This window comes from Ambystoma mexicanum, chromosome 10 (assembly GCF_040938575.1).
Source record: "Ambystoma mexicanum isolate Mex_15411 chromosome 10, UKY_AmexF1_1, whole genome shotgun sequence".
Classification (NCBI taxonomy): Eukaryota; Metazoa; Chordata; class Amphibia; order Caudata; family Ambystomatidae; genus Ambystoma; species Ambystoma mexicanum.
In genome coordinates this window covers 1,425,653,997-1,425,681,070 of record NC_090932.1, presented here as the reverse complement: position 1 = coordinate 1,425,681,070, position 27,074 = coordinate 1,425,653,997, and the positions used below count along the sequence as shown (strand labels likewise).

Genomic DNA, 27,074 nt, shown 5'->3' with positions numbered 1-27,074 from the left:
CCAGGACAAAAATTCACACTGGTCTTGTGGGTTAAGATACCCCCTCATACCTCTAAAATAACAAACTAGGTACATGATATATAAAAGGGACTTACAACACAGAACAATTAAATCACTCTGTCTAATACATCAACTTTTTCAATCCGCACATACTCAACTAATTTCACACCCACACTCAAAGGCCCTCATTACGACCCTGGCGGAAAGGGGTTTACGCCGGCGTAAACCATGGCGTACCTTACCGCCTGAGTACGAGTTCCCTTAGCGCCATGGTGATTTTAACGCCTGCTTTTAGCAGGCGTTAAAATCCATGGCGCTAAGGGACCTTGTTGTTAATTACGCCACCGTAATTTACGGTGGCGTAATTAACGCCTTCCCCACTCCCATTATGCCCTATGGGGCCAGGAATGGGAATGGGGAAGGGTAAATGGGGATTGGGGACTTACCGCCCCGCCAACCTCGGAATGGGGATGTAAGTCCGCCAACCCCCATGGCGGAGTTGGCAGCTTAGCGCCATGGACCATGGTGCAAATTGCACCATGGTCCTCCGCCAAGGTCGTAATGAGGGCCAAAGTCTACTCTTGCCAAACCCCTTAAACAACCCCTTTTTACCCTTATTTCTCCCTTCCTTTACACACCAAACATGCACTCACGCGAACCCGAAGTGCTCCCTTGTGATGCTCAGTCAAGTCGTCCTGCACAGCTGGGCCATAGCACTGCGTTTCTGGGGAGCAGATTGACCTTTAACCAACATGGCATCCGCAGACCTCTTTTTCACTGAGCACGGTTGACTGGTCCCCGCACTGAGGTTCCGCAGCTGAGTGGTCCAGACAGGAGACCCCCAACATCTTGGAAAGCCTGAGGCCCAAACCAGGGATGCCAAATTTGTGGATGGGCCTTTAAGCACATTAACCCAAACAGGCCCACCACTTAAGAAGTGGGTATTCAGTTGTTCATAAAGAAAGTTTATTGTACAATTATCCGGGGAGCAGTTAGATGGTGTTGCATGACCAAACTAACCAAGGTCTCAACAAAGCACATCATTTCACATATTATATACATGTTTGGAACAGATAAAACACTCCTGGATATTTTATTGCAATCCACCCCCACATATGCTTGGACAAAAACATCTTCAAACAAATCCCATCTGTTCCCAATTCCTACGTTTTCATTGTACAGTTTTATCTTAATTGTCATCTTCAGATCATATATAGAACACACCTCATTAGAATTGGTCTGTAGTAGGTCATGATGTCAGCACAGGGTTATACATGTGTTTTGAAAAATAATTCATTACTAGCATTAACTAGCCTAAGCTCTTTAGCCTTACCTTTTAATTTGCACACGGTTTGTGTAAATATTTCAAGTGATGTGAGGAAGGCTAGGTAAATTATTTTCTCTTTGAGGTAGCGATACTATCTCATTCCCCAGGTCACTGTTCCATTGAAACTTTCCAATCTACAAATCTGCCACTTTTTTGCACAATTGAAACTCCTGGGTAGCCTTGGGCACTGGCTTACCCCATGTTTTACTGCTGACCAAAATAAATAACTTAACTTCCTCAGTCATGCTGCAGGCATCAGGAGTTTACATCTATTATCTATGATGCTTACTAGACTATAAAACTCTTGGCTATTTTCTACAGCTATGATGAACACAAAGGTTTGTGAAGCTACTTATTCACCTATCCCCCGGCTCCTAAAAACTCACAGAACCAATTTTAAAGTTCACTTTGCAAGACAGCCCTTGACTATCATGTTTTGATTCATTTGTGAAAAGCCAAGTATATTGAGGTCCATGAGTTTCCCCATCTATTTGTATTAAGGTTCATGTATGTTTTTACATTTGGTGGGTTTGACATTGTATCTTTCTAAGAGCGTGCAAGCTAATGTGTATCAATTTGTAGACAAACAGTAATGCTAAAGTAACATTTCCCATCCATAATTAACTAAACTTTGATACACATGAAATTGCAACATCGCACCCTGTTTGCCGCCACCCGCAGTTATTAATACGGTGCATGCAATATGAAACACTCATAATCATTCCTGACCACCTCAATAAGAGGTTGTCCTAGCAGGAGAGTACACCAAGATGACAGCGAGAGTGAACAGTGGAATTAATTACACCTATTAGTGTAATTGTTGAAGTATACTATCTCAAGGAAAAATCATACATTTAGAGATATTGTCCGGCCAGGGGAGTATATCAGGACATATAAGAGAGTGGGGTAGACATTGAACAACCTGGCAGGAGAGATTACCAAGGGTTGTTTTTTTTAAGTTGAGAGAAACCAGCAGCAGAGTACACTAGGTGTTTTGAGAGTTTGCGACCCACACCCAAATAGTATCAAGAAACTACGTGAGAGAACCTGGCAGGAGAGTTATACCAGGTGTTTTGTGAGTCAGTGAATCTGAAGTAAAGTTCATTCCCTCAGGATTTTGAACTGCATTGAATGTGGGAAAGACCTGGGGAAATAAGTAATTTCCCCTGGGGTGAGTTGCAACACCTAGAGGAGGGGGTTATCCTCTTGGGCTACAAAGAACTTGGTTATTCTTTCAAACTTTAATTTTGCTGGAGTGAAACCTGGGGAAGGGAGTCATTCCCTGGAACTTTGAACATATCTATTTGAAACTTTTGTTGGTTATATACCTTTGAACATTTGTGCACTTTTCAAGCCAAAGCCATTGCCCTTAACACCTGAGAGTTACCTTTAGAATGGGAGGGCTAGGATAGGATTTCAGACAGAGGACATTTTTGCTTTGGACATGTTGACACAGGACACGCCCTTAAGCCTTTGGTTGAGGTAAGGAAATACCTCCTAGATTAGGGACAGTGAGGCATTTCCAACCCCTTTATTATTTAAATAAAAGTGTATAGCACTCATCATGAGTCCTCTGTGTCTGTGTCACTTTCCTGGTTCCTCACAATGTGCACCATTTGTTTTTATTGCAGATTCTGGTTTACTGAGAATCATGTATAAACAGTCTTAACGTTTTATGGTTCAGTTTCCAAAGCCATGAGTTTCATTCATTTAATGGGAAAGCAAGCTCCATGTCCCATCGCTTGTTGCTATAATGGAAGGCCATCTGGCAGTTTCAGGTCTAGTTCCATTCAAAATTACAGCCTTTAAAGTTACATTTTCTTTTCCCCTTGATTTTACACTTTTCACAAAACACAGCAATTTATATATTTCTTTGCAATACCACTTCTTTCAAAAAGACATTTTCAGCATCTGTAGCTTTCAAAATACTGATTCTTAATTCGGTAAAGCAAATGAACACAATGTATGGCCCACATGTGTTGTTTTGCCTTTCCTGTGACAAGTTCTACATTTTATTTCAGATTGGACTGTTTTCCATTTAATAAATATTTGCTGGAATCTTTAGTGTGACTGAAAAGGTGCGCTTTTTGAGCTTTGTCTTTCACTTTGGGCATATATTCTTATTAATAGAGGGGCTGCAAACAATGCACATTTCCGCACATGTTTGTTTTTCACATGTGTGCAGGCTGCAGAACAGGTTTTTTTTTTTTAACTGGCGCTTTGTTTTCTCTGCCTACTTTTCTTCATAGATTTCCCAACAGAGGACCATTCAAATACTTAGAGCATGGCAGACACGGGATATGGGTTGTTTTACCGAAACAAATGCCCTACTGCTGAATTGACCTAATTGTTTGGGTCAAATTGTTTTGGACCTACTGTGTGGGGAGATCTGCCCCTGCAACACCCCCTAATGCAGGGAGAGACCCCCACACCACCCTCCGAAACTAGTGCAACGATCATCTAAGGAGAACTTCTTCATAGCAGTGGCAGCAACAAGCCCACTTATTTATTTTATTTATTTATTTATTTTTGCATTTATATAGTGCACACAACCCCTCAGGCATAAGGGCACTTGAGAAGACCAGTTACTTGTTGCTCGCAGGCAAGAAGCATACACATTACAAAGCATAATGTACAAGTCTTAGAGTCATAATCAGCGGATACAGGTTGCATAAAGGTTACATAAATCAGAGATGACATTACATATGAGTTACAGAGAGGGTACAAGAGTTGGGGGGCAGCCATCATGGCAGGGTTTATGCAAACAGCCAACTTTTGAGGGCTCTGCGAAAGGTCCAATAGGATTACTCCGCTCTCAGAGCATGCAGGAGGGAGTTCCATTGTTTTGTGGCAATGACCGGAAAGCTGGAACCTCCAGCTCTAGTGCGCCTGAATTTAGGTTGCACCTGTATGTGAGTGTATGTCATTCTAGTTGGCCTATCCGTTTGGTGCATAACAATTTTCTGGGACAGATAGGGAGCAGACGATTTTGAGATGCATCTGTGTGTGATGGCAAGTGTCTTACATAGGATTCTTCAATGGCAATGAAGCCAGTGCACTGTTTTACGGGCATCCAATATGTGTTCAGATGTGGGAAGGTTAAGGCAGCTTGTAGGGCATTGTTTTGAATAGTCTGAAGTTTATGTATATTGTGTTAGGATGTGCAGGCGTAAAGGGCATTGCAGTCGTCCAGCCCTGAACCTACTACCACCCGGGGGATCAGTAGGCACCTATCTACTGATAGATATGGTCTGGCGGCGTTTAGGAGTTTGGTGGAGTATGCTGCTGAGGAGCACATGGCAATTACTTGGCGGTATAGGGGGAGGGTGGTGTCTAAGTAGACTCCTAGAGTTTTCACGGCAGGTGATACCAAGATCTTAGTACCATCGATGTTGAAGGCTGTGTAGTCCAGGTCAAGTTTTTTAAGTAAACAGGATGGGACCCAACTAGGATAAGTACTGTCTTCTCGTTATTAAGGCAGAGGCCATGGGTCGCCTACCAAGCTTGGGTAGTGGCGCATGTGGAGTTAAGTAGGGCGTCATCGTTGGTGTAGTCGCCAGAGAGGGAGAGGAGAATTTGTGTATCATCAGCATAGTTAGTGTATACTATGCCCTGAATATCCAGGAGATCAAGGAGTGGCTTTGTGAAGATGTTGTAAAGTGTAGGAGCGACGCATTACCCTTGAGGAACTCCACAGTTGATAGGGGCAGGCATTGCACATGCATTATCAGAGAATACTTTCAGAACTCTACCTTCTAAGAAGAAGGTTATCTATGATGCTGCTTCTGGGTAGAAGGTGGCAGCAGAAGTGAGATGGTGGCATAATATGGTGTGGTGTACTAAGTCGAAAGCCGCAGACAGGTCTAAAAGGAACAGTAAAGCCGGCTTACTCTTGTCCCTAATCTCGTCCATTTGGTTTTTGAGATCAAGGAGTGTTGACTCCATGCCGTGGCCCGGGCGGAACCCCGACTGGCGAACACCTAGGATCTGGTTTGACTCTAGATGGCGTTCGTTCTGGACATAGGCTGCTCTATCAAGTATTTTCAGTAGGAATGGTACTGTGGTGAAAGTTCTGTAGTTGGTGGGTATGGCAAGGTGAAGAGAAGGATTTTTTAGTAGTGGTAAGGCCCAAGCTTCTTCAAGGCTGGATGGGACCTTGCCTGTTGTGAAAGAGGCATTCATGAATTCTGTGATGATGGGGGCCAGTGTATCCACGCAGTCTTTGATGAGCGAGGCTGGACAGACATCTCCTTTAATGGTTATTTTGTTCAAGCTGAACCGCGGGGTGTCTGGGGTGTCGAGAGTAGTGGCATGGTTGGCTGGGGAGCCCTGGCAGAAGCATTTAAGGCTGGATTGTTTCGAGAGTATTTTATTTTTTGTAGCATGTCCATTTTTTTGCAGCAAAGCATTCTGTATGCTCGTACACCAGGCCGAATCTTTATCCTTGGTGGAGAATTGGGGGACTGGAGTTTCCAGCTCACTGAGGATGGTGAATAGTTCTTGCATGTCTGAGTTAGTATTATCTATTGTGGTGCTGAAGGTGGAGGCTTTAGGTGTAATGAAACACTTGTGGACGAGCGCGATAGAAATAAAATATCAATATCAATATCAATATCAATGATGGAGTGTTTGTATTGTTTAGCCAGGCTGGTGAATTTCAGTTTGAGAGCATCGGTGGGGGTGTTTTTACAACAAGACTCTCCAGATCTTGTTTTAGTTCTAAGGTCTCCAAGCTCCTGGGAGAACCAAGAATTAGCATGAGTTGTAGGCTTTGCTTTTTAAGGGAATAGAGAGGCGATAGCGTTGACAGCAGCAGTTATTCTGCTGGTGTAGAGATAAGCTAGGATGTGTGGATCCAGTGTGTTAAAGGATTCCGGTTTGAGAGGGCCAAGGAGAGGTAAAGCCACCAGAGAAATTTCTGGGACCCTAACACAAGTGAACTAAAGCATCAGAGGGGAACTTCATCATTGCCTTCTAAGAGGGCAGGGTAGGAGTGCCAGGGGGGGAGGGGAAGGGGTAAGTGCAGTTAACTCACAAGTGCAGCCAGCGGGCGGCTCATAAGTGCAGAGAGAAGGGACTGTAGGGTTGCAGATACAGACCCTTAAGTGCTGGGGAGCCTGTAGGCTTATAATTATATAAAGCAGAGGGCAAGACTTGAAGCTGCATTTCTATGAGGTTCCAATACATCTGAACTGAAAAACTGCAATGTTCAGCCAGTGGGTCTGCATCACTGTTCTCATCTCAGGCAGTTCCTAGTATGGGATTGGAGGAAGCAGTGTTAGCCTTTTATCCCTTGAATTTCCCTCAAGGCACCAAACCATTAAGTAGCTCCTTCCACATTTTTACTTCTCTTTTCTGAGCTGGTCCAATGAAGATTTTGAAAGAATAGAGAGATGGTTTTCTGTCATGGAGTTATTGCAACAATAGCTCACCTAACATGAAGCACTTACTAACCAAATAAAAATAGAAAGAACTTCTGTTAGGTGAACATCTGATGCTCAAATGCAATCCAATCCTAAATATTAAACATATACTTCCAATACTCCCAGAATACCACTCAAACCCGAAGAGAAGGGAGTCATTTTTCTGGTTGGCTTACTCTTTAGTTGCAGTGTAACAGATAGAAGTAGGTTGTGACACAGGATGTTGGAGTGTGATTTTGATGGATATTCTGATATATCCGGTAGTATTAGTTTGAGGCAGGGAAACCCCTCTTGGAAGATAGGGATATTGAGGGTCTTCTTTTTAACGAATAATCTTTGTTACCAACCAAAATGCCACACTTCTGTTAGCATCCTTCTTCAATACACTGACATATGGTATCAGGAGCAGGATTTGTCTCAACTGATATAAATTGGGGAAACCTGAAATACTTGAAACTTAGCAACCGAGCCACTGGTCGCACTGTAGCTTCTAATGAATCAATAGGTTTTGACCTACACACTAGCAGGGATATCTCTTTAGAGATTAGTTCTTTAGAGATAGTATTTCCTGGCCTAGCTTGGAAGTACAGCTTGGAAATAATGGATGGAGTAATACATGCAGACTACAGAGGTAACGTACAAATATTAATTCAGAACCATGGGAAACATACCATGTAAAAACTGGGGAGGAAATCCCCCAGGGAATCTTAGAAGGTGCCTTCTTTCCCAAACCTCTAGAGGTTCACGAACAAGAGCTCACAGAAAGAGGTACTAAGGGTTTTGGAGAGGCTGATAAAGTACCCCCCTCTATTGTGACCCCAGTAACTCCGAGAGCCACTGGTGAAGAAACCAAAATAATTCCCAACCTAGCTTTCGCTCAGTGAAATTACCTTATTCTGTCAGAAGCATTCTTAAAGGTAGTTCCCGAAGAGGGAGGAAAGTCTAAAGATAGGCAATTTCATTTCTGAACAAGCTCTCTATTGGGGAGATCTCACACCAGAAGGGGTAACTAGATTCTAGATTGTCATTCCTAGGCGCTAGAGCAAGATTGTCCTGGAGATAGCTCATGCCCATTTGACTGTGGGACACTTGTGAACAGCAAAAACACAGGAGCAGATTATCAACAGGTTTTATTGGCCAGTGGTTTACGCTGACATCAAGAACTTCATCGCCACGTGTGCCCTATGCCAGAAAAGAGTTCCACACTCCCCTCCACCAGACCCATTACAACCTCTCCCTATAATACAGGTACCCTTCTGTAGAATTGGTATGGACATAGTGGGGCCATTAGAACTGTCCAAACTACGAAATAGGTATTGTTCTAGTAATTCTAGATTATGCAACTCGTTAACCGGAGTTCTTCCCGATGAAAAATAATCACCTCACTACAGATTCTTAAACAGCTAATCCCTTTTCTGTCACAGGTGTACTTTCCAAGAGAAATATTGACCGATCACGGAAGTACTTTTATGTCAAAATTGATGGCAGAAGTAAAACAGATTTTACAGATCAAAACCCTATGCACGTCTATTTGCTACCCTCAGATAGACGGCTTAGTAGAACGTTTTAATAAAACCTTAAAGAACGTTCTAAATACACTAATGGAAGCTGATGGACACAGCTGGGACACAATGATGACTTTGTCAATTTTGGCATCAGAAAATCCCCCCAGGCCTATCCTAGTGGTTTCACCTTTTGAGTTCATTTATGGACACGACTCCCGAGATCTATTGAACATTCTGCAGAAACCTGTGAAGAAAGGGAAGAGGCAGTGTGACCCATGTCTAAAACAACCCAACGGCTCAAAGAGCACATGATATCATGCAGGACCTAGACCAAAAACATCTAGCACAGGCCCAAGAAAGCCCAAAGACTGACTACAACAAAAAGGCAGTACCAAAGTCCTTTTCCATCGGACAAAAACTGTTGGCCCTCTTAACCATCTCAGAGCACAAAATGCTTTTGCAATGGTACGACCCTTATGAAATCCTAGAGAGGACAGGTGCCTATAATTTTAAGGTTGCTCGGCTAGACAGAAGACTAAAGTCCAAAATATATCATATCAACTTTTGAAAGAAGTGGAAGGAAGCCCCGGTGGGGTCTTCTTCTGTCCTAATGGCCACCTTCTTAGCTGAAGAGAAATCCAAACCTAGTTTGGTCCCCTCTGACCTACCACAATGACAACAGCAGGACCTCCCAGATCTAATAGAACAATTCCTGAATGTCTTTAATGGTGAACTAGGGCAAGTGAAAGGGACTAAACATTACTTTTGCACACCCCAGGTAAGGTGATTAATCTGAGGCCTTACTGAATTCCAAGGAAGAAAGTGGTCCTCCAGGACCTGGAGAAAATATTATACACAGATATAATTGAACCATTACAGACTCTGTGGGCATCACCAATAGTCCTTGTGGCCAAACCTGATCAGTCGTCAAGGTTTTCTATAGACTTTCTGAAGTTGAGCGACATATCACAGTTTGAACACTATCTGATGCCTCGAATTGATAACCTCATCAACAGGCTGGGATCGGCTGTCTATATCTCCATGATTGATCTATCGTTGGGCTATTGGAAGGTGCAACTGAACCCCTCTGATAAAGAGAAGATGGCTTTCTACACCCACAGAGGACTATTTCCCTTCAAAGTCCTTCCCTTCGGACTTAATGGGGCCCTAGCAACCTTTCAGCGGCTGATGGACCAAATACTGAAAAACTTTTCCTATTTCTGCGACGCGTATCTGTCCGACATTGTAATCTATAGCAAAACCTGGGAGGACCACCAGTTTCTCTTAAATTAAATCACCCATGCTCTGAGGCAAGCCAGCTTTACCGCTAATCCCAAAAAGTGTCACCTAGCACAGTCAGTGGTTAAATACTTTTTTGTGGTAAATTTATTAGTCCAACCCCAAATGGAAAAATTCAGGGTTGTGAGGAAACAACTCCCACAAGACCAAGAGAGACCTTAGGGCCTTTTTGTGGCTTACTGTGTATTGCTAGAAGTTCATTCCTAATTATTCGGCCATAACATCATGCCTCATTGACAAATTGAAATATTCAGAACCACAAAAACTCTGCTTGCAAAAGGAAGATCAAGCCAGCTACACTGCACTTAAACAGATATTGGCAGTGAGCCCTTCCTCAAGGTTCCCAATTTTAATAAAGAATTCATCCTGCAAACAGATGCTTCTAAGATGGGAATAGGAGCTGTTTTGTCCCAAGAATATGATGAGAGAGAGCATCAGGATTTATACATCTGTCTGAAGCTCTTCCTAAGGGTGAAAATCTATGCAAGCATCGATCTTGAGGCCCTGGCAATCAAATGGGTGGTGGGATACTTGAAATGCTATCTAACGGGTAGAACATTTAAGTTAGTAACTAACCACTCTCCACTCACCTGGCTCAGTTTAAAGAAAGATACAAACCCACAAATAGTGTGATGGTTCCTTGATCTCCAGGCTTTCCGTTTATTGTAGAGAATAGAAAAGGCCAAGAACTGGGAAATGGCAATTTAATTTCCTGATTTCCCTTAGAGGATTTCCCTTAGATTTCTCTCAAGTTTGGACTACTATAACAGCCTCTTTCAAATCTACCTGCTTCTACTCTCCGCCCTTTGCAACTTATCCAGAACAGGACTGCAAGACTTGTCCTTGGCCTTGAGCCCTGGGATCGTATCTCTCCAGCCCTGAATTCTCTCCACCCGCTCCTAGTGGCTGCACGGATTAATGTTTAAATCCTTTGCATTGTCCACAAGGCTTTCTGGGGCCTGGGTCCAATATACCTTCAGCTTTCCATTTGTAAATACCCTCCCTCTCAAGCTCTTTGCTCCTCTACCTCTAAACTCCCTCAGGGTCAGTCGTTTTTCAATGAAACGAGTTGGGGGTAGATCCTTGTCTTCGGCTGGGGCCTCAGTTTGGAACAGACTCCCTGCCACTCTGAAGCTGAGAAAAACCATCTCCGGTTCCGGAAGCACCTCAAGACCTTCCTCTTTGCTTCTTCCTTCACCCCTTCTCTCCCCTGCTGATCTGCTCTCTTGGCACTGTGCACCTAGCCTACCTTCTTATTTCTGGGCCTGGGTACCTGCTCAACCGTGCCACCCACCCACATTGCCCACTGGAATTCCCTTGCACTTGGACCTGTATCTGTAACCATACATCCCTCCCCTTTTTCTCGCTGCTCTTACCAGACTCACCCTGTCTGTTGCCTTTAACCAGCACTTGCCACCTGTTGGCTGTACTTCCACTGTTAGTTGCTTGTTATTTATTTTATCTAGGTTATCTATTTATTATTTATCTTTTGTTCTTTTGCTCTGCACTTTCCACTGCTCCCCCCCTTCGTTGCACTTCTCCCCTTTTCCATCTCCCATGCACTTGCACATTCTCAATGTCACTGGGCCTAGTAAGTTTGTTGTTTTTGTTCTCCCTTGTCCCCCTCCTTTGCCTTGTCGTGCTCTGAAACACATGTGTACGAGCGCAATATAAATAAAAAATCAATTCAATTAAATTCAATTAGATGGAGATGGAGAAGCCTGCAGCAAAAGGGGAAGGGTATGTGACAATTTGCCCAAGTGGGAGACCTTTCTCATGAAGCTAGGGAGGCGAGGCCCCTAGGGGTGTATTAATGCAGGAGGTCCTCAAGGGGAGGTACTCCCTCTCTGGGAAATGGACGATCACCTAGGGTACAGACTGTGGGCCAAAGTCAAACCCAAACCTTCCCCAGCCCTGCTTCATTCCAAACCACTTCCTGAGAATAGACCTGTATATTTCTGTAATGTAGGAGAGCAGCCAAAAGAGAAAGTACCAGGACGAAGAGCACAGAAGACTTATAGATTACTGGCTGTGCTGGTACTGGCCCTAAAGATGCATGAAGATCAACCAATCAAAAACAACAAAGTACTTCCAGAATCCCACAGGGCGCTTCTAGCATCAATCTATAAGTAGAGAAGAAGAACTGAAAATGTTGTCAAGCCCAGCCAGGAGAGGAGTCAGGTGTGGAAACCATGCAGAGCAGGAGTTTCAGATCGTGTTGACTGACCAGGAATTCTGAAGAGGGGAAGATGCCGGCGAAAAGCTGACAGCAGCAGGACAGGAGCAGGCCCAAACACAAAGCAGGAAGAGAGAGCGCTAAGTAGTCCAGTAGAGCATGGAGCTGCTGTGGTGCTGCAGAAGCAGAGGAGAGAAGCTTGAGGAGCCGGATAGATGCACCCTTGTCCCAGGAAGCATCAGTGGTGTACTGAAGTCCCAAAGAAGGTAACAGAACATATGAGAGACCCATTGGGGCCGCAGTGTTGGAATAGAGGCAGGCTTGAGCGGCTTTCCACCTGCCCAGTAGTAACAATCAAACTGTGGACTGAGCATCCAAGGAGAGCTTCCTCGTCGCTGTGGCACCAATAAGCCAACTGACCACCAGAGAAGGTTCTGCTACCCCAACACAAGTGCATCAAGCATCCAAGGAGAACTTCTTCATTGCAGGGGCTGCAACAAACCCACTGACCGCAGAGAAGGTTCAGGGACCCGGACATAACTATACTAAGCATCTAAGGAAAGCATCATCGTTGCGGTGACAGGGAAAAGTCCACTTAGACCCGTGAAATATTTGGAACTAAGCTAATTCCACGAGAAGGGGGACAAAGAAACATCAAGTTGAGACATATAGAAAAGGAACTGAAAGCCCTTTTGATACACTCAAGAGACACCAGGGAAGGGAGTCATTCTCTCTGGCTTTAGTGTGAACATTATTGAAGTGTGTGAACCAATACCAGGAGAAGGGAGTCAGTATCCTGGTTCCGAACGTTGACTGGTGCAAAGTTTTGTTGGAACCACAAGCCAGTGTAAGGGATTCATTTCCCCTGGCATCCTTATACCACCCAAATACCAGGAGGACGGAGTCATTTTCCTGGAGAAGAAACTTTTTGTTTGCTTATTCTTTAACTGTAGTGTAAGGGATAGAAGTAGGTTGTGACAGAGGATGGTGGAGTTTGATTTCCATTGAAATTCGGACACATCATTTAGTATTAGTTTGAGGCAGGGAAATTCCTCTTAGAAGATCAGGATAGTGAGCATCTTCTTTTTAATAAATAAAACGTTTTTAACAACTAAAAGGCCACCTTCGTGTCAGTATCCTACTTCAACACCCTTGCATAGCACAACAGGAGTTGCAGTGAGATTTGAAAACCTAGCATTTAGAGAAACATGCACATTTCTGAAACAGCCTGCTGGAATTGATTAATTCTAGGCTGCCTTTAATAGTGGGCAGACAGGATTTTATATATAAATCGGTGTATCCCCATGGCCTGGTGGTAGAACTTTGGTTACATGTAATTATCATGCTATATCTAGTTTAATATAGTGGCATGTGAGCAAATACAATTATAAATGCTACAACACATCTGGTGTCTCTTTGTCATCAACTGGTTTCCTGTGATTTCTGTAGCTGTCACAGTTGTTAGTCTATTGTTGCCTGGGACTAGGAGCGTCACCCACAGCAGATATTTGGCCCAGCTTTGGATGCTCTTTTATTCTCGGCTGGGAAGGCTTGACACTTTCCACTTTGGACAGTACATACAACTGACTTGTAGGGTGTTAGCTGAGTACTTCACGCAGACCTCAGCAACACAATAAAGGAGTCACACCAGGGGAATAACCTGCAGACATTTTCTGATCACAGAAAGACAAGAGAGGAGGTAGTTTAGTGTAGCTCAGGATGTAAAATGGGACCCCCCATCTTCAAAATTCCTAGGCCACACTTCCTTCTTTTGACCCTTCAGTAACTGCAGACATGATACTCTGGGGCAGATATCAGAAATCAAATCCCTTGTTTTGATAGATCCTTGTTGTACGGACTGCCCGAAGTCCCCAACCATGCATTAAAGATAAGAAATTCCAATGAGGGTGCAGACCCTCTCACTACTCACGGGAACATTTGAATGACCTGCTGCTTGAAAGTGGAAGCCAGGACAATGCCTGCTCAAGTGACCAATCTGCAAGTGTCCCTGGCTGCCCTCCTGGCTGGAAAGGACACACAACAGACTGACCTTTCCTTAAAGACCCACTGGATGGTCATACACGACCTCAAGGTTTGGCTTGTGGGATGTATTTACCCAGGCATCCGATCCCTACCTCAAAACTGTGCAGTACTGACATGGAAAACATCATGATGGCCAGAGCTTCCCAGAAAATGCACAGGGAAAAGCATGAAGAATAGGCTGCCACTCATTTTTGCCGATGTTATGGGCACAGAAGGACACTGCCTAAAACCACCATTGGACTACCCACACAGTAGTCTGAAACCATTGGGAATGGCAATGCTGATTGCCAAAAGCAAACCCATAACTGTGGGGAATTCATTTCTTAAATCCCAAAAAGGGGTGCAGTACCAGTACTCACCACTATCCAAAAGCCGGCGTTTTAAAACCACCAGATTTTGTAGAAAACTGAATAAATGAACCCAAAACATGCCAAAGAAAGACATTTTAAGAGGTGGATCCAATGTAAAGTTATATTCTGAAGTGACTGGAAGGTTTATAACAAGACTGGCTGAGCTGTGGATTTCAGCAGTTTAAGTAAATTTGGACTGAAAGACACTAAAAATCTAAGTGTTTAAATTGACTGAGTGACCTACTCTGAGTGTCACATAGGTTGCAATTGTTTAAATGTCATAGTTTTAAACTTAGAATCAGCATTCTAGCTGCATATGTAAACATTGTCTTGACTTAAACTGGGGAACAAAAAGTGACATTTTATCTGAAACCTGGCTTAAGGAACTGAATTCTGCCTGGCAACTACCCCCATCAGGAGTGAAATTTGAGTCACAGCTGTGTTCCCAGGCCTATCTGCCTTTTGCTGGCCACACTAAGGATATGCCATCTCTCTGATAATTGAATTAAGGGGAGCCCCCACAGAATACAGGAGCTCTGAACAAAGCCCTCTCCTGACTCAGGCAGATGGTTTATTGCAGATGTCGTAAAAGTAGCTTCCTCCTGAAGCAAAGGGGGGGGGGGCACTGCCTGTGAGAGCAAGCTGGCTTGGCAGAACTGGAAAAACCAGAAATTCAACCTTGTGCTGGAGGAAAACCACACCCCTTTGGGGCCAGAACATAACTCTAAAAAGATGAATAACTCATAGTACGGACTTGTGAAAATTATTTAAATGACACCATAATTCTTGTGATTTTTCTGCCCACGTTTTAAGACGTGCTAGGACCCGGTGGTATGTTCAGGGGGGTTTTAGCGGAAAAGAGGATATTACTCAAAATGTGTGCATGTGAAAAATCTGACACTTCATCAACTAATGTCCATACTCCTTGCGCACATGTGTGTAAATTTGGGGTAATGTCCGGTATTGCAAACCAGTTAAAAAGTGCAAAATATTGCCATTTCTGAATGCAAGCTCCCAGGAAGAGCAGAGTTTGAACAGGGTATACCTCCTGTAATGCATGATGGGTGCATATGATTTTAAAACCACATGTACCTCTGCAAATATGTATTTGGTTCAAATCTAGATTTGTGTGTAAGTTGACAGGAGGAGTGGACTTTCTGCAGGCTGTAAAATGACATCACTCTGACACAACTTAGCTCCCCCAATCAGGGGAGAAATGAAAGCTTGGCCAATGATAAGTGGAGAGGGGCTGGCTAGTGATGCTGCTCACACACACCCATTTTCAAAACACATAAAAGCAGACTGACAGGACAGATAGGGACCTTCAAATCCATTTGCAGCTGGAAGCTCTGCCGGGAAAATCCATACTTTACCTCCATCAATCTCCAGAGAAAGCTGTGCAGAAAGACCCAGAGAAAGCAGAGCAGTATCCAAAACCAGAGAGAGCTGAACCGGAGTCCAGTCCAAAACCTGACCAGATCCGTGGGAAGGCATATTTCTAAATATATTGTGAGTACATAGCAAGACTGTGCAGAACCAATCTCTTAGTTAACATAATATAATCCAAGCTATTTTAATCTAAGTAGAACTGCCTCCTAACTGTCACCTGTCATTTGTAAAGCTGTCACTTGTCATTTTCTAGTTGCAAGCTGCACTTGTCTTTTTGAACTTTAAAATTTCGAATCTGAAAAACGATCTTTATTTAATCGCTCATATCTCTGTGACCGTTTGTGCTAGAGACTTGCAGTAACTTTCCTCTGAAAGCTGAGAATCGTGGCTTTCCTATGCATTCCTTCCCCACTATAGTTTTGCCGTAATCGCGAAAGACGCACCCGCAAATTTTACCGCGATTTGCAAATTTCTCCACGTGTGAAAACAGCAGTTTGTTTTTGCTTCCGTTGCAGAAATTCGTTTAACCTGCTAATCATTCCTAGGACATTGCTAAAGTAAGCCTGCAACTAATTTAAACCAACTAATCCTCAACCTGAACCTCTAGAGGGAATTAAAAGCATTTTAGCATATTTTTCACTCCATTGCCAGCACATATCAAAGCATTTTGCCTGTGTTTTCAACTTCTGTAGTCTAAGTTGATGGGGTGAACTGAATTACATTTGATTGCATTTCTGAGAACTGTGTGCTTTCCTTCCATTTCCTTGCATTGCATAAAGGGGGGAGGGGATTGCCAGAGAAAAGTGATTACATTGTGTTTGCTGAAATCCTATCAAGTTATTTTCTTTACTGCATTTCATTCCACATTGCATCCATTTGAAACTATAAAAGTATTGTTGCTATCTTATCCATTTCATGTCAACTCCTTAGTGATTATCAAGAAGTGTGCTAGTGCCAGATTCTCCGTTGTTAATCTTTATCATCTCAGATTAAGTGTGATATTCAATTATTAATTTATTATAAAGCGTGATATATAATATATATTGTTTAAGTTATCAAATAAACCTTTAAACTTGCAAAACAGAACTACTCCTTGGCTCAGTGGGGTCAGGGGGATTCCAAGGGAGGGGTGTTATATAGGGGTAGTCATCCAGAACGCATGAACTGGACATAAAGATATATCAATAAGGGTTTTCATTCAGTATTATAGACTAGGCGTTGACTTAGCTGTAGTGTTGAATTGAATCCTCTTACAGGCTCTATCTGTAATGTTGAACCATTTTTAGCCAGGTTGACCAACTTCAAACCTTAGAGCCAGCCGAGTCACATATACCCAACCTTTTCAAGACTCTTGTTTGCAGCTCGTCCAGCTGTGCCATGCTGTCAGATCCAGTCAAGACATCCCATTGCTGAAGTGATTTGCCACCTAGAAACTATGTCAAACCTCTAAACTGCATGTGTCCAAGCAATGAAGCTTGTCCAAAGCTTTTCAAGACGTTGCTGCTTGTTTAATTGCATCACATTGCTGAATTCTGTTGAAGCAGCTCGAGTTATTGACCCATTGGAATGGGCACAGCAGACTGGCATGCTGTCAACATCTGACAAAATATAATAAGATATCAAAGAGTGAGCCTATACCATTTGGCTTGATTAATGGCCGTAGTGACATTCAAGGCCCCACCTATGCCTTTAAAGACACTGGGGCTCATTGCAAGTTTGCTGATATTCTGGTGGTAAATCTGCCAGAATACCAGCAAATGATTTACCAATACTACCGGATCGTGAGTGGTGGTTGCCAGTGTAAATCCCTATTTCATGGAGTCCTATTGGACTCCATGGGGGATTTTGCTGCCATTACAGGCACCGGTGTTACCGGCGGCAGTAAAACTAGCAATTTTTGCCAGTGAGGTGGCGGAATGACATCCAGCTCTGAGCTGGAGGTTATTCCCCTACCTCACTGGCAAACCTGTAGTTGGCTGGTGCAGTAACCTGCCAGTATACATTAATACCGGCATGTTATTACCACACCGGCCAACTCATAATGAGCCCCAAATGTCTTGAACTTAAACTTGCAACAGACTTCTGTGATTCTCTACCCATTGCACCCACTGTGTTCAAATGGCTGCATTGCCTGTGTGTTCCATTACACTTACCCTCCAGGATATTGCTGCATGAAATGGAAACTTTTGCAGCACAAAAAAGCAAATTTTGCGGCACAAATTTGCACTTATTGCAGTTTTTTGCAGCACTTTTTTTAATGACGGGTGTGAAAGATTGGCACATTGTAGGTAAGAGGCAGTGTGTGATGCTACAAGAGATCCAGGTTGTCATTATTTGTACCTTTTGGATGCATTTAATAAGAAGAGTCCTAGATGTCCATGGCTTGACAGAACAGAATTTGTTTTGCTATATATTTTTGGTTTAATGTGCATGCTTATTTAATATTATTAACTTTATTCATCATTATCAGTGGCAATGGTGAACAAATTCCCCTTCTATGTTCCCTAATCCCCAAACACCTACATGTGTCTCCCACCAACACCTCTCACACTCACCAACTCCTCATCACAACTTGCATTGCCAAATCTCTCACTTATATGCATTCTCACATGCTCTATCACATTGTCAAATCACAACTTACACTCCCCCAGTCTGTGCCATACTCCAAACGATGCTTCCCACTCACACCTTATGCTCCCTAATTCCTCCTGCAGTCCTTCATTCCTTCTTGCTACTTCTGCATCTTCTATCCTTTTTATCATTCTATCCCACCCTTCCCTCATCCTTTCTTCCAATCTGCAGCTTGCTGCTTCTTTCCGGCCAACTGCTCTCTCTTTGCTTTCTGGGACGCATCTCCCCCTGCAGCCCGTGCTACCCCTCTCCTTTCTGGCCCACCGCTCCAACTGTGGTCCACCGCATCCCCCTCTAGCCCACTGTTCTCCCTCTGATTTCTTTCCTATCACTCCCCATCTGTCAGCCCACTCCCATTTCCCCTTACATATTGTACAATTCTTTATTTTTGTATTTTTTTTATTGTGGCCATTGTCCTCATAGGATATGGTTGCTTTTTTTAGATACCTTATTTTTGGAAATGAACAAAGGAGACCTGTGCATTTCCACAGGGCTGAGCTCTAGCACAGATGATGTGATGGCCAGCCACCTTGAATACATTTGAGATGAAACCGCTCTCCTGACAATGTCTACAGGCTAAGATCGCATTTCACCATGAAGGACCCTTAAAGGGTCTATCACTGTAAAGTGTGATCCAAAAAATAATATTTCTATCCCTTTTGAGGAGCAGAAATGCAAATGAAGCAACAGTGGTTCATACCTCTGCTGTCACACTTAAAAAATAAAGTTGCATATCAGGATCAGGAATGACCCTGTCATGCAGTGCCCATCCCCTGGGCCTATTCAAAGCAGACACATGGGGTTGGTTTAGTTTTCTGCACATTTAAAAGCGCATCGTCTTTGTAAATTTGGGATGCACTTTTAAATGTGCAGAAATGCCTCCTGATTTGTGCAAATGAGCAAAGAGTTGAAAAGGGCCCTCTGCATGCGCCCATTTCGATGTCCTTTGTCGAATGGGCTGCTCTTTTTGGGCTCGCACATTACATTTATTGTGCCCCGAAAATGTTTTGAGAACTTGGCCCCTTGTGTAATTTCTTTTTTAAATGCGCTTTATTGCGCGCTTAAATTGCGTCACAAGACATTTCTTTTGAATGAAAAAGAAATCCTGGAATTCATGCTGTTCAGTAGGCACCATGGAAAAGGAACTGATAATGAATGGAGAATCCAAGAAGCCCTAAGGTAACACCAAAATGGATGATGGAGAAGAGCATTGATATGCAGAGTATTGCAATCCTAGAAACAGAGTTGTAGCTGCTGATATTGTAGTGTGGGGTGTGGTGAGAAAGCTGTAGATGTGGTGTGATTAGTTTTGGAGAATTTTCAGAATAAGTAATCAGACTGACACTGTAGCATCAAGCACTGCAAGAAAGATGCAAAATGCATGCTATGAGGAAAGTGGTGATTCCTATGAATAGCAATACTAGTTTTAAATTCAAACCATATAAATGGTTCCTATTCTTGACACCAACAATCTCCTCCAAACCTCCCAATCTGGGTCCAAACCCAGATGCAGCAAGGAGACAGCAACCATAAAGGTGGTTGGCGACTCCCTCAACATCCTTGAAGGCGGCAACCTCTGCCTCTGGTTCTACTCGACATTATGCCTGTTCGACAAAGTAGACCACCAAGTTCTTACGGACACCCTACGTATCTGCATGGGGATCAGCAACCTTGTTGTATCCTGGTTCACGTCTTATCTCTCCAACCGCCAGCAGTTTGTTCAAATGGACCTCTCCAGATTGCCAATGCTACCTGTCACCTGTGGTGTCCCACAGGGTTCCATATTCTCCCCAGTGATCTTCAATCTATAGATGGAGCCACTGGGAGCCATCCTAGTCACACACAACATCCACATCCACCAGAAAGGATGATGACACACATCTATACCTCAAGATTAACTCTATCAAGGGCATCCATAGGCTCAAAACCTGCCTCTCGATGATCCAGTCTTGCATGTCCAGTGTATAATTGCCCATATTCCTACTCCTTACCAACAAAACCGAACACCCAGACGTGCAGATCTGGCTATCAACCATGAACTCTGAGGGCTTCTCACCCGAGCTCACCTCCTGCGCCAAGTCCCTCGGGTTCTACATTGACAAACACCTCTCATTCAAGACACACATAGCCAAGAAAACTCAGACAGCTTGGTGCCAGCTCTCCCTCCTGTGGAAAGTCAAGTCCTCCCTCCCTCCGGACACTTTAGATCCACTGTTCAAGCACTGTTCCTCTCACCTTCAAGTCTTGCTGCATCATCTTTTAGGCAGTCACCCTCGAGTCACCAAGCTACATCATGGAGAAACTCAGCATCTATGGTGGACACCGCACCACCAGAAGCCAGGACACGCGCAGACTTGAAATCCACTGCTGCAAAAAGGAAAGGACTAGAAAACAAACCTTCTCTGCCTACACCCCAAGTCTATGGAACCTCTTCCATCTCAGTCATCATCAGACTTACCCCCACGCTCCTACAATTAGAAAATAAGAAAATATCTCTAGACCCAATCTCGCCTCCTCAACACCTAGGCCATCACATCGCCACTTGTGCCACCTGACTCACTAGGCACCACCCCCCCTCTACTTGCCACAACCCAGTACAGTTGAGGTATCTCTCCTCTGTGCCCCTCTGTATCCCACCCCTCAGTGTATATCTGTTCTGTTGTTACCTATGAAAAGTGCTCTGTTATGTATCGGTATTGTTGTACACCTCTGTAAAGTGCTCCATTGCTTCCCGAAACTAGGTTCACGCTTAATAAACACCACAATAACAATAATAATTATTATTAGTAGTAGTAGTAGCTGCCTTTTTGTAAAGCTGTATCTGACTCCTCAATAGAGTTGGGATGTATAATGGGCAACCCTTGATTTTTGTTTATTAGCCTCCACAATTAAAACTGGGGATGGTTGCCAGATTGAGGAGTAGACCACTATCCATCTACATCAGTGATCGAAGAGGGCGGTTGCGGGTGGGAGCAGGGCTCCTCCACTTTTTAAAATTAAGTGTGACTGTTCCTATACTTTTATTTTAAAAAGAAACTGTTCAGAATGGTTTCTTTTTAAAATAAAAGTGTAGGAAGCGGTTGAAACTTGCATTCAGTGCACTGCACTGAACGTTCCCTTAAACAGCAGGCACATTTGTTTGGGGGATTGTATTGTGTGTGGGAGAGGGCATGGAGATGGAGTTTGTGGGGTGCGGGAGCAGGCTAGCAGGGAAAATAGTTCCACTACTTATTTGCATGCACTTTGACCACTGTCTACAATTATTCATTTCGAACACCAAATCCTCTCTTCTCCAATGTTCGAATAATGTTGTGTTAAGGACCAATAATGTTAGACATTGGACAAGCGGAAGAATGCAGTCACAAGACATGCCAATTATGCAGACATTAGTGAGGGGGGGCGATCTCTAAAGCGCTCCAGATGTATTGGACTACAACTCCCATCACCCCTAACACCAAAGTCCATGGTGAGATCTCATAGGAGTTGTAGTTAACTAATCTGGCGTGCCGAAGGTTGCGGACCCCTGGCCTATAGACTAGATTGTAAAAAAAAAACATGTGTATGTAGTATGTGCCTTGTTAAGAATAAAGACCATGTAGTCTCTGTGCAGCTGTATCTGCACACATGTTTAAGGTTTTGAGAATCAGACCCATTTTGTAGAGCAGGGGAGGACCTGGACATTGCATATTGAAGGAACACCTTCCAAGAAGGCACCACACGCATGTTTGAATCAGGGTCCTGTGGTTATTGGTAGATCTTCAGCAAATGCAGAAGTGCCTGCACTCGATGACCAATGTGTAAATCAGCCCCTGGTTTGCAATGGCCAGTCTGTTATCTTGGAAACTGGCAAGCCTACATGATTGCTTTTATTGTTTACACTGTACCCCATCATACGTGTTACACAAGCTAGGGATGCAGTGGAGAATGTGACAATTTCAACTTTGTGTATGAACTTTCACTTGATGATGTGTGATTTCCTTTTCACTACCTGCATGAACTGATCCTAACTCTACCCGTCAACGTTGTTCTGTTTCTCTCAATAGAGGGTACCTGTATGCTGGACTAGAATTTGGAGCAGAGTGCTACTGTGGCCATAAGATCCAGGCATTAAATGCCAGTGAAGCTGAATGCAACATGGAGTGCAAAGGCGAGAAGAGCAACATCTGCGGGGGCGTGGACCGCCTCTCCATCTACCGGCTACATCTGACTCCAGAATCTGCGCGGAGATGTGAGTACCTCGGCCATTAGCAGAGCTGCAGAGTAAACCGTAACATAATAACGAGCACTACAGTTTCCAGCAGATTGAATCAATGACCTACTGATGGGAAATGAACACTACCAATTGAGTAATATACCAGAGTCATGACATTTATAGAAATATAAGTCAATAAAGGCTGGAGCTAATGAGAAAGTACATTGTATGTCTGCCTGCAAAAACTAGCTAAGCACAAAAGGTATCTTTCGATGGGATATTTACGGATTCTAAATTTCATTATCTGCAGAATTAATCTGCTTAAGTGTGATAGATAGCTACGGTATAGATTGCATCGCTAAATCTATCTGTCGGCAGGCTTACATTTTTCGACTTATTATATAGTCCATCGTGAGGCAAAGGAAAGAAACACAAGCTGTAACACTTTGAGGTGGTGTGTGTGGGGGCGGTGAGGGTAGCTGGCGCAGAGTGCCCTGGATCAATGCTGTGAAGAGGGGGTAACGCTAGTGCAACTCTGTGAGGCTGTGGACAACGTTATATGGGAACGTGAGGTCCAGGCAATATCGTCGATTCTGCTTTTTCCCCGTGCTACTGTGATCAAACAAAATGGATGGGGGGAACGATGGACAGAGGATGGATGCAAGGGCATATAGACATATGGATGGATGGACGGATGAACAGACCTCGCAAACAAATACGTTTTTTGGACTGATTTGGTGCGGCTTCATTATTGGGACTTAACATTATTTTGGGTGGGGGAGGGAGGCGGTGGTAGCGGGAGTTCGCCACGCCCTGAACCCCCTATCCATTGATCCCTTATCAGCCTTACTTTTAAATTTATTTTTCCCCAACCACCTTTTGTCAACATGACCCATCTCTGCCATCAAAATGTATATTCCATCCCCCTGCCCTCCCCTCACAGTCACAGTCACACACACCAACAAAACACACACACTTACTCCCCCAACCGCCCCCCTTACACGCAATGACACACCAGCACTTCCCCCCCTCCCTTCCACCTACAAACATGCCACACACACACAGACTCACACACACAAACACACACACACAAAGACTCTTACCTTTATCACACGTGGCTCGCGACTTCTGGGCCGGCGGAGCCTAGCAGCCCCTGCGTGCGCTTGTGTGTGGCGGGGATGACAGTTAACTTTAGAAAGACCACTCTGAGTGGTCTCAAAGCGGTCTTTTAAATCAGTCTTTTTCATTTTCGATCAAGTGAAAAATACCTTTTCACTGCACACTGGATGGACAGAAGGATGGATGTATGGAAATGTGGATGGTTGGGTTGATTGCTGAGTAAGTGGTTGATGGGTGAATGGATTGACAGATGAGCATGTTGAACTTTAATTAGACAGATACAATATGCATAGCATGCATGCAGAAATAGTCCTCCATAAAAAGCCCACTTGCACAACCATACTGCCCAAGCCAGCAACAACCTCGAGGAGCTATTCAAGATCTAAAATACATTTAAATCCCTCCCCACTGTTCTTCCTCTGTCTCCACCCTCTTTGTTGACTGCCTGTCTGACTTTTTGGGTAAAAGGTTTAAACATAGCAATCAAACGATCTCAGTCCTAGACAGAACAACTGCCCCATTGATCTAGAAAGCAAAGTGCAGAGTCTCTTTCTTGTCCTTCAATCCTGTGAGCCAGGTCAACTTCTCAGAGATAATTAAAATAATGAAAGTCTCCCGTGAACAATTCCATCGATGCTCTCCCAAAACCATTAAAGAGAACATTAGCACTCTGCCCAATTGCAAATACCTCCAGTTATAATACTCTTGTTTTGTTTAATGTCTACGCAACACTTTAGCTGACATTATTTCACCTTACACCAGCACTTTTCAAACATATGCAGATAATACAAACATTGCTTTCAATCTGTCTGAACCCGTAATTTCAAAGGAATCTTCTGCAAATCTAAGAGTGCATGATTGGTTGTCATTGGTGTTGGTGTGCATTGTTGTGGTTTATTATGTGTTCACTCTCAACTCAGGGAGTTCCTTACCCCCCCAAGTCAGGTGGCGCACAACAAAGCACTTTTTATTTCAGGTTCAATTTGGTGAAGGTCCACCCACCTTGCACCCAACCCCAACAAATATCCTGTGTCACCAATGGATTAGAAACCAGGCCGGTATATAGTAAGAACATTTATTTATTTAATATTTGACACAAGGCTACCATCAGCCACCAATGCTGTGGCAACACCACGATCACAACAATAACTCTGTTCAAAGAACACAGATGTAATTGTGAAACATGCAATAACAATTTACAACAGATTTAATGTCGATTTAACCAATTGAAAACATTCACTATATAATACAGGGTCCACAGGAATGACTTAATTGGAAACAATATTTTTTTTTCCAGCAAACCCCTTCACCCTCCCCCCTTCCAGGCATCAATTAAATATGAACCCCTTTGATTGAAAGGCAAGGTGCAGGCAGTGAGAGCACAATGGAAACATTGTTGTGGCTGCTGATTTAAAAAGGCAATGTTTGGGAATGGAATTCAATGGGAAATATCGTTTTGGGCTTGTTACTAGAAATGCAATATTAGGGAAAGGAGTACAGTGGGAAACATTGTTTTTCAGCTTTTACTTAAAGGGCAAGATTGCGAAAGAGGGAGTCAAATGGAAATCGCTTTTCAACACACATGAAAATAAAAGGCAGGTCTTGATAACTTGGGGTCAGAGAAAAATGGGAACAAAGGGAAATTTCATTTTTGGAAACACATACAGATGAGATGCAATACTTGTAATTCTGATTTAAAATGAATGGGGAATTTCGTTTTGCAACACACCTACAGATGAGATGCAATAGTTTGTGATACTGATTTAAAATGAATGGGGAATTTCATTTTGCAATACACACACAGATGAGATGCAAGACTTGGTAATTAGAATTTAAAATAAATGGGAAATTTTGTTTTTGCACCCTCCACACTGACTTGAAAGGTGGTGTTTTGTGGATTAATTATTTTTGGGATTAGGGACACCCCACCTTTGATATGATATGATATGATATGTTATTTGTGTGGTGCTCATACAGAAGTGTTTCTTACAAGTGAATGACTTTCTATGTGGAAGTCAGGATTTCAGAAACAGTCAACCAAGTCTGCACCCAGACTCCTTCTGCTCTTCTGGTTTGGGTCCCAGCTAGCTTCTCTATATCCCAGCCACTGTCTCCAGTGCAAGAATCGGGGCCCCTCTGTGTGTTGTTCCTCACAAGAGTCTAGCAGCAGTCCTCTCTTGGAATAATTCACAAAAAGCCCAGTTCTGATGCAAACCTGTCCTTTTCTAGGGCCAGTGACACTACAACCTGGTCATAATTCCAGCTGTCACGATTGGCTAGCTTGCTCCCTTCACCTCCCACCAAGATCCCCACTGGCTGCTGATAGGACTAGAAGTTGGGAGATATGTATGATGTAGGCTGAGGGAGGAGGATAGATGCATCATTTCAAAATGACAGGGGGTTCTCAATCTTTTGTTCTGAAGAATCTCATACTGCAATAACTCCCTTGGTCTTTCAAATAACCCCATGATGATCTATATATCTTTATATATATGGTTTCTATATTTTACGGCGGATCAGGCCATACTTATTTTATTTTGGCATGCCCTTCCTGAGCCGAGCTACCATTTGTCGCAGTTTTCTGCTGCACCAAAATAGCAAAACATTTGATCATTTCCAATTAAAACCTTATTTTCCTGATCTACTCCTGTGCCAACTTTCCCATTTCCCAGGTGTATGAAAATAGCGAAAATCATAATTTCCCACTTAAATTATGTACACCACAAAACCCTTTTTTTTACAGGATCCCAATGGTCATGTTCTCCTGTTTAATGTGAACGCGAGGTGGGCTCTATAGGACACAAACCATTCCTTTTATGAAGGAAAAACTGTATTCAATGTTTAATCAATGGCAGGGCATAACCTTTTTTAGTAAGTTTCATTTCGTCTTAAGACATGTGACCAGCCACCTGGTTTATCTGTGTGCATCTTAACATTTCTTCTACTTGGCTTCAAATCCTTGCTCTGTACTTAATGTACAGTTTATGGGAAGCTTGACCTCAAGGTCAGTCCTGCAGGACATGTTATCAGCAACTAATTGACAACCAGACATTTTCTTGGTGGGCCGAGCCCAAAAAGGTCTGGAGTTCAGATTTCAAAGGGTCTTTGTTCAGAACTAACTGTTCTTTTTTTGTGGAACCTGACACCTTAAAGGTTGCATCTGTTGGTTGTGTTATCAGCAATTCACCACAAATTCGATCTCTAGCTTTATATTTCTTTATATGTTTACTGAACTTACAGACCAGTTGCTTTGGTGAACCCAGACCCCAATGGTCGGGGTCACAATTCCAGATACTCACGGCTCAGTGAAGATAAACAGCAGCAGCCAGTTTCCTGCATGCACCTAAAGGAATAACATTTCCAATTGGCACTGTATGTTTAACATGTTCCATTTTAGATTACATTTAGGCCTGATATCCATAACTACAATTTTTCTTTACATACCGTATAGACAGAAATAGGTTCACTCTCTCCACACATATAGTCCATAGTTGCATAAGGAAGCAGTATCCAAATCTACACCAAGTGAAATAGGCCCTTCTTTGTTCATGCTGTCATTTCATAAAATGGAATTCATGTCTCTTTCTTCCTGATGAATGCACTCTGTCCTTCATTTTATT

The 27,074-nt window shown here is 43.3% G+C and overlaps 1 protein-coding gene across 3 annotated transcripts in view; it reads left to right on the top strand.

The window, feature by feature from the left end:
* WSCD2 (WSC domain containing 2) overlaps window positions 1–27,074 on the top strand; it is a 1,541,956-nt gene that overhangs the window by 923,049 nt on the left and 591,833 nt on the right. For all 3 annotated transcript variants that reach the window (XM_069619485.1, XM_069619486.1, XM_069619487.1), the window contains one exon: window positions 22,187–22,371. In XM_069619485.1, coding sequence (XP_069475586.1) covers window positions 22,187–22,371 — 185 coding nt within the window. The remainder of the gene's footprint in view (window positions 1–22,186; window positions 22,372–27,074) is intronic.